Below are 8784 nucleotides of genomic sequence, written 5' to 3' on the forward strand. Positions count from 1 at the left end.
GTGGTACACTGGGCACGCTCAGAGGTGCTTACGGCTGCCACTCAAAAGCACCAGCCAATCAGAACGCTGGACACTGGGCATGCTCAGATATACTTCCGAAGTAAATACCAAAGTCCCGGGCTTGTGCAGAGCAAACTGGTGCATTTCCTTCCAGTCCTAACTCTGCTCCTGGGAAGAAGCGGTGAGCCGTGCGGAAGAAGAAACAGGAATAAATTAGATGTGGTATGTAAGACCCTGGTTCAAACCTGGCATAATTGCGCCAAGCGGAAATGGCCTGAGGCAACTAATTATTCTATATAAATAATAATATATCAATATTTTGGAATTTCAGACAGTGGATGGTTAATTCTTCCACAGTCTTGTTTTTCTGAGGAAATTTTTTTCTTTTTAAAAAGAAAACCTCTGATGTTTTAGTGACTCTGGATTAATTTAGACATCATGCAGGTTTTATTTTCCATGTTTACCGAATAAATGGCTATGTTGTGTTTTAACCATTGAATGGTTTTGATGGTAGATGTTGTGACCCAGGAAAACATGGTGTATGACGATGTCAACATGGAAGAAAATGATACAAAGTAAGTAATGTTTTTGTCTCAAACCACAAACTGTTGTCAATGGTATTACTATTTCAAACCTCTAATGTACAATAACCACTTGTGAAAAGAAAATCAGTGCATTTTGTGTACCATACTGCTAAACAGTCAATACATGTTAGATAAAGCAAATGTGAGCAGGATTATGATAGAAAGTTCTGGCTAAAGTTCAAGAGAAGGCAAAATAAAATTACCAGTGGTGGGGCTGTAAACAGTTGTTTCGTTATGGTGCATCCAACAATGGCAGGGGGGACCACAATGTTGTCCTCTTTTTAAAAAATCTGTGGAGGTTTTGTGTAAATTTCAACAGAGTCCCAGCACTGAAAGTCTGCTATTCCTTTGGTGGTGCTTCTTGCTTCCGGAGTTTGACTTTTCCTTTCAATTTTACCTAGTTTGCATGTAGCTATAGTGAGGGCTTAGGAACTAACACTTCATTCTGCCTACGCTCACTCATGGTCAGTATTTCACTTTTTTAATATGATTCTGACCTGATAGTTCTTTTAAGTAAGACAGTAGGAACAGTTGAGTGTTAAATGTCTTTTGTGGGATAAGATGGCTTTATTAGAATTGTGGCCTCAAAATCCTTGTTAAAATTTGTTTGGAACACATCACCTGTTTTATGTGTGCATGTAAAAAAATCCCTTATAGCTTAACACTAGGTAAAGGATGCTCAGTGCTCTGTTTGCAACCTATTGAACCACACGTCTGTGTACTGCTGTAACTACATGATTCCCATTTGAAAATGTTTTTGTGATTCAGTGGTGCATGAAATGAGGTCTGTTATGTAGTATCATGTTGGATCTCACCAATACCCCATTGTCTGTTTGGACCGTCAGCATTTTGCAACATGCATGACATCCAGAAGCTAATTTTTCCCTTCTTTTTGCTCTCTAGAGAGAAGAATGAGATGCACAAAAACTGGAAGTTAAGATTTCTCGTGTCAAAAGAAAAAGATCGATGGAGAAACAGCGAAGATGGTGAAATGTAATAAATGAATTCTGATTTCCTTAACAAAAGGGCAGAAGATTGTTTTGTTTACTTTATTTTAGACATTTCTATACAGCATTTCTTCATTGTGAACAGCAACCAAAGCAGTGCTGATGAAAAAAGGAGGTGTCCACTTTGACTACCAAAAGCAGGCTATGCTGAGAATCATAGGGACTGCTTAAATAAAAGCCATGTGGAATATGGGCTTTTCTAAGGTGACAGTTGGCCGTTAACCTCTATCTAAATGTAATGGTGTCTTCATGGCTGCCATAAGAACACCGCCACCATTTTAAAGCCTTGAAAGTTATTCAAAGTGCCATTCTGATTGCAGCCACAGTGCTATGGACTGAGGGACTCTTGTTCCCTCCCTTGCAGTCACCCCTCTAGCTGTTTTGGAATTTGAAAAGGCAGGGGGGATTGTAAAAAATTATTTACAAAATTTGTGTCCTGCATTTCTGCCCTTATAAGGGCCACCAAAGCAGAACATGAGCTCTATGCTGTAGGCAGTGTTAGGCTCAGGCCCTTGTGGCATTTTAAAATGACACATTTTAAATTTAAAATGACACATTTTAAAAGGAGCAGCAGTGGCGTAGTGGTGAAGAGCAGGTGCATTCTAATCAAATCGGGTTTGATTCCCCGCTCTGCGACATGAGCTGTAGAGGCTTATCTGGGGAATTCAGATTAGCCTGTACATTCCCACACAAGCCAGCTGGGTGACCTTGGGCTAGTCACAGCTTTTCGGAGCTCTCTCAGCCCCACCCACCTCACAGGATGTTTGTTGTGAGGGGGGAAGGGCAAGGAGATTGTCAGCCCCTTTGAGTCTCCTACAGGAGAGAAAGGGGGATATCAGTCCAAACTAAAAAAAAATGATGGCAGTGTTCTCATAGCCGCCACAAGGATGCCATCACATCCGAGTTTGGCCCTCAGTGAAAAAACTCGTGGAATCTAACTCTTTACACTGCTGGAAGAACCTGTTCATTTTAACACACCATTTCAAAACATAGTAACGCATGAATTCCTTTTCAACACCATTTCAACACCAAACACTCCCCCCCCCCACCCGGATAGTGCTCGCCACCAAGTACTTCTCCTAGGGGGTAGAGGACCTTGAGGGGGAAGGTTAATTGCAGTTAACAGTAATATTCCTGTATGGCCTGGAACTTAGCCAGGTTTGATGAGATCCACTGATTTGTAGGAACCATATCAGGTAATATGCATGTGGAGCTCTTGTTCAGAATGACAGTTATTAATCTTGGGTCCATGTTGTTATGGGGGTTCTCATTGTACTTTATAGCAATCCAATATATAAAAAGTTATGTCTGTATCAATTATGTCACTGCCACTTTATTGAAAGTCATAATCCTACCAATAACTGTTTGTCTTGATCTGTACAGATTTATTACAGATAGCTGGGATTAATGCAAATAGCTTTACAAATAACAACAGATCATTAGATAAAGTTTAAACTATGAAACAGATCCATGGTCATAGCTCTGTAGCATTATGATACAGGCATGGATAGTTTATTTTTCCTTCCTCTGAAACTACCCTGGTAGCCATGGAAATATTTTTACTCTTGAGGCTAATCCAAGTAGTTGTTCTCTATCCCATAGTGGCTCCCACATACTTCCAAACTTCTGTGTTGCTTATAAACAAAGAACAATTCAAAGCAGATTTAGTCAAAAATAAGTCCCAGATTATTCAATGGACTTTACTTCTGGGAGCATGTCTCTGTCAGTAGCAGCCAAAACATACCATACCATAATGGGGTGCAGTAAAGAGGTTACCCTGGAAGACAACTATGGGAAGGGGAAGAAGAAGAGAAAGAAGAAGAGGAGTAGGAGTAGTAGTTTGGATTTATATCCCCTTTTCTCTCCTGCTGTGGAAATTTGTTTTAATGTGGTTAGTTTTAGTTATGTATTTTATGTGCTGTTATTGGAACAGCTGTATTGTGAGCCGCCTCGAGCCCTTTGGGCCTATAAATCTAATAAATAATAATAATATAGGAGACTCAAAGGGGCTTACAATCTTCTTGCCCTTCCCCCCCCCCACAACAAACACCCTGAGAGAGCTCCGAAAAGCTGTGACTAGCCCAAGGTCACCCAGCTGGCGTGTGTGGGAGTGCACAGGCTAATCTGAATTCCCCAGATAAGCCTCCATAGCTCAAGCGGCAGAGCTGGGAATCAAACCCGGTTCCTCCAGATCAGAGTGCACCTGCTCTTAACCTCCTACGCCACTGCTGCTTATGCAGACTCCCTTTGCTCACATAAATCTAGACCCAAGCCCAGATGCCCTAGAGAGAAGTTCATTGATGAACTTTTCAAGGAACAGCCCTCCATGCTGGTTAGCAATCCACTTTTAAAATTGAAGCACTCTGTAAAGCAGCTTGTGATGGCATGAAAGAATGGAAGCAAAGGGAATGAAAAATTCCACTGGATGTAATGAAGGCCATGGATGTACTTGAGGTGGCTTTGTGGATCCTGGCACATAGCATTACATATTTTTAAATGACAAAGTACTCCAGCAAGAATCTCACTCTGATGAAAACTGTTTGTGTACATGTACATCTAGGCACATCTCTGCATTTATAAATTTAGATATGACTATAAAGTTGCACTGAATGTGTTAGATTTAAAAATGAGCCTTTCTCTTTGTGTCTAGCATTAATGACATGCATAAGTAACTTTTCACAAGGGCTAAAATGTCAATACTATAATATTGTATATATACTATATATTATCATATTGTATATATAGTATATACTATAATATTGTGTAAACACTATACTATACTATCAGACGCGTAGCGGCAATGAGGACATCTGGGGCAGCTTGTTGCAGGTGCCACCATTGCCGTCACATGTTGGGGGCAGGGCTGAGGGCATTTTGGGGGCAGGGCAGATCAGGTTGGGTCGTTTTGGGGGCAGGGCAGAGTGGGGCCAGAAGGGGGCGTTTGGGCAGCTCATGCTCCAGGCGCAGTTCCCTCTCCCTTCATCACTGTATACTATACTATACTATACTATACTATACTATACTATACTATACTATACTATACTATACTATACTATACTATACTATACTATACTATACTATACACCCTGTTCCACATACAGACCTAAGTGAAATTGTGACTTCATCCATCATTTGCTCCTGCTCCCCCCTCTACATTCTCCCCTCACTTGTCATTTACTCCAGACCGACTGCAATTACTGGGGGGAGCATGGAGCACATGGAGTGGGAGAAAAGGAAATGGCAGATGAAATTACAATTTTATGTAGGTCTTTATGTAGAACAGGGTATAGACTGAGATTTAAAAATATTTTTGTTTTTATTTTGCTACAACAGACTGACATGGTTACTCCTTGGCAATTAGATTCAAGGAACCCTGAACATGAGTAGAAAGCTTGAATGAAGGATGGCTAAATTCCTCATGTCACCACTCACACATTTTTCATTCTCCAGCACTGAATTGCAATTCCCCCAGTGAGTCTACTGACTCCAATGAACAAGTTTTCAACAAGCAAAGGGGCAGCAGTAGGAAGGGACAGGAAATTCCTGGTGCATGACCTTTAGGTTTGATGTAAAAAGGGCTGTAAGGTGAATTAACTGCCTTTTGTATTAAAATTTTTATGTTTATTTGCTAGATACTACTATGTGTGTATTCTTTGTTAGTAGCCTGACTCCCAGAAACTTATTCAAAGTCAAGAAATACCATGTTGGAAAGCATAACAAGATGTCAAAAGAAGAAAAATTATTTAGAGAGAAGTTTGCGGTATGTATCTTCCATTAAAAAAAGAATCATAGCTTGGTTTGTATCTGGTTAACTGTTGTTTAAAGTGGTGTGAGTGTTTGCTTGTTGTAGATAAAAATTAGTCTACCAACTGCTGCCAGTCTTCCAACCTATTCACAGTTTTATGTATACATTATCTTCTGTTGAACTACATGCACTAGTTGGCCCACCATACCCCAAAGATACCACCCACAATAAACTGGTTCAATTGGGGTTTATTTATTAAAGTGCCTGAGCGCAACTCTCAGCATGGGCTCAGTACCTAATGGGCTGCTAGAGCTATACCAGCATTAGTGATCAATCCTACCCTAGCTCCAAATGTGACGTGGTCTTAATCTGCTAATTGCTTTTTCCAGCTTGCATACTAAGCTGTTGCTCCAAACCACCACCATCAACCCCCCCCCCCATGCTAGCAATGTTAGGGTTGAAACTAGTGAAGGCACAGCCCCACAGGCACCAGCCCTTTGACTGGCAAGCCATGATAGGCTGGTTCAGGAATCATCCTAAAATGCCTCAGGATGCTTTTCACTGATCCATAACTTAAACAGAAGCCTGTGCTACTTCAGCCAATCCCAGTAGGGCCTAACCTCTTAACCAGGCCTAATCAGAACCCCACCCTGATGAAGTGAAGCTGGCAAAAAATAACTCTTTCTCAGTCAATCTGGAAGAGTCCCAAAATTCCTACTTGGGCACCAAAGTTATCAGCTATTTACACCTTTCCAAAATACAGGGATGGGTGTTTGTACAATTCCACATGGCAAATGTCATTACTGGAGAGGAGCAGTCTTCTATGATTTCCTTGCTCTTTGCCCTTGATTGGTGGGGAGCCCAATGTCCCAGCATACCCTCTCAAGAAAGTTAATTTTTTCCCCTTATTTGGAAAAGGCGGGGCACCAAAAACAGCTCCCAAACTACTGGCATGGGATCTGAACTTTTCCACAAATGCTAAGGATGCAAGCACTCCAAAGGAAAATCTATGGACTGCAGAGTGTTTGTTTGAATGATCACAAGCTGCAGTCCACAATTTTGGGGTGGGGGGATGGGTTTGTTGGTAGATCAGGTTTCCAATAAACACATTAATTTCATGCTGGTGATGTGTAATTTTGACAAAATTCCTAGAGATAATTTGGAACATAGTCTTCTTCCAAATTGGGTGCAACCATAAAGAGTATTTTGACCTTGCTATTTAAGTGACATCTGTGGTTAGTCACAGCGTATAAAGTATTCTCAGTGGTTATCCCCAAAGCATATTCCCTGGAAGTATTAATGTGACCTCTGTAATTGAGGATCAAGGTTTGAATTAGGGGTAGTCAACCTTTTGTTTAATGAGAACTACTTCTGAAGTAATGAAAAATTTCCAAAGCTACCAGTTAAGATGCACAGAGAGAAACTTTATAAAATAACCTAAAGCAGATCTTATTATAGTCTTTTCTTAGATCTTCTAAAAGTTGCATGGAGCACACTGTAGCTCATGAGCTACTTGTTGGAGACTTCAGGTTTAAAGAGGCCTGGAGATCATGGCAGCATTCCTTTTAAATTTTTCATATACCGGTAGCTTTTTAAATGATTCATTTGTTTTTTTAATCCAGCGTTGGATTGCTTTAGAGTTTGGAAAAGATTAAAAATAAACTCTGGCCTTGCTACCTGTTAAAGGTCATAATCACCTTTTCCCTCAAGTTGCTTAAACTGGCCTGAAATTTATGTTTTATTGCGTGTGCTACTGTATTTTAAATACCGTATAAATACCATCAATAGGCTATTATATGCTTGCTAACCATACCAATTAACCATACCAATTAGATAGTTTAAGGTCTAGATCAGGGGTAGGGAACCTGCGGCTCTCCAGATGTTCAGGAACTACAATTCCCATCAGCCCCTGTCAGCATGGCCAATTGGCCATGCTGACAGGGGCTGATGGGAATTGTAGTTCCTGAACATCTGGAGAGCCGCAGGTTCCCTACCCCTGGTCTAGATATAAACTAGAATTCAAATAATTTCACAGCTAGTTTTGCATGCCCAAGGAGGCTTTGTTTCTCAAACGGCAGAACTTTTACCCTTAAAATATGGCAACCTGCTTCTGGAAGGGACTTTCTGCAGCACAGTGTGATAAACCATAGGGTCCCATTAAAAAAAAAATTCTCTACAGGGCCAATTGTCATGATCCTTGCTAAATGGGTTTTTTGTTTAGCTATCTTAGTTTGCTTTGCTTTATTTTTGGTCTTTCTTTTTCAGTATACAAAGGAAATCACAGTAATAAAAACTGCAGTTGCATATTGTTCAAATACTTTAACCAAAAGAAAACTCGATTTACGAATTACAGCTGGAGAACAACTTGAAGTCATTGATATTGCTGAAGGGAACCAGTTAATTTGTCGGAATTCTGAAGGCATGTGTAAGTCTCTAGGTGTCGGTGAATTAAAGGTGCATGGGCAAAGCAAAACAAAAGCAAATGGTGGCATGGAAATGGCTACTAAACTACTACTTTGATCTGGACGGAAAAGACTAGGTGCCTTCAATGAATAAATCCAGAACCAAAAGAAAATGTTTTGTCTTGAATTCTGGGCCCCTCGACCACTTCTAAAGCTGAGAAACTATAATATAGTTGCTACCTACTTAAAATATTTTAAATAAATACTTTCCTTCCAGAAGCCTGAATTTGCCACTCACAAATGAGCTGTCATTGTTCACTGTCATTTACATGAATCTCCCAATGCAACTTTGGGAGAAAAAAAGTATTATCTATTTTTGCACATTCTTACTTGAAGGCTAATTATAAAACATATATAACATTGTATATGTTTCGTCTCTAAATTTCTAGGAAAACCATGTAACACTAATTATTTTTCTTTCTAGATGGATATGTGCTATTGGAACACTTGAATTTCAGGTAAATTACACAGATATGTTTATGATAAGCAATTAATAATATTGATTGCATGATCATTTTGCTAAAGCACTACAGTTGCAGGATGGTATTGACTTTTTGACTGTGAAACTGAAGACAACAGCAGTTTTAGGCATGTTGTAATCCTCTCATCTTTTTTCCTTTTGTGATTCCCTCACCTACTGCATGGTAAGGGTCACTGTATGAAAAGACAGACAAAGATGGGCATAGTTCAAAAATAATGGAAGTTGCAAGTGATGGGGTTAACACTTGTTGATACACTTGGTTACATAAGCACAACGTTTGCAACTAGGAGACGCTTCAATTGCTTGGCTAGAGGAGCAGTATTTCTCTTTCTAGATGGTTTATGGTTGCTTCAGTGTACCCTTTTGCTGATGTCACTCGATTAGTCTGGGTATCACTCAATTAGTCTGAACTTCTTGATGCAGTACAAAATCAGACCTTTGTGATTGTACATATCCATGCATGATGGTTAGGTAAATATGTTTGGTGTGTTTTCTCCTAAAACAG

At 40.0% G+C, this 8784-nt stretch overlaps 1 protein-coding gene across 6 annotated transcripts in view; it reads left to right on the plus strand.

The window, feature by feature from the left end:
* Positions 1 to 8784, plus strand: part of FYB2 (FYN binding protein 2) — a 46884-nt gene that overhangs the window by 36060 nt on the left and 2040 nt on the right. For 4 of the 6 annotated variants that reach the window (XM_048496757.1, XM_048496759.1, XM_048496760.1 and 1 more), the window contains exons 15-19: positions 515 to 575; positions 1488 to 1577; positions 5252 to 5351; positions 7602 to 7761; positions 8223 to 8256. In XM_048496757.1, the coding sequence (XP_048352714.1) occupies positions 515 to 575; positions 1488 to 1577; positions 5252 to 5351; positions 7602 to 7761; positions 8223 to 8256 (445 nt within the window). Of the gene's footprint in view, positions 1 to 514; positions 576 to 1487; positions 1578 to 5251; positions 5352 to 7601; positions 7762 to 8222; positions 8261 to 8784 lie in introns of those variants that run through there. The other 2 variants (XM_048496758.1, XM_048496762.1) reach the window with 1 other exon arrangement.

The sequence above is a fragment of the Sphaerodactylus townsendi genome, linkage group LG05 (genome assembly GCF_021028975.2).
Source record: "Sphaerodactylus townsendi isolate TG3544 linkage group LG05, MPM_Stown_v2.3, whole genome shotgun sequence".
Taxonomy (NCBI): Eukaryota; Metazoa; Chordata; class Lepidosauria; order Squamata; family Sphaerodactylidae; genus Sphaerodactylus; species Sphaerodactylus townsendi.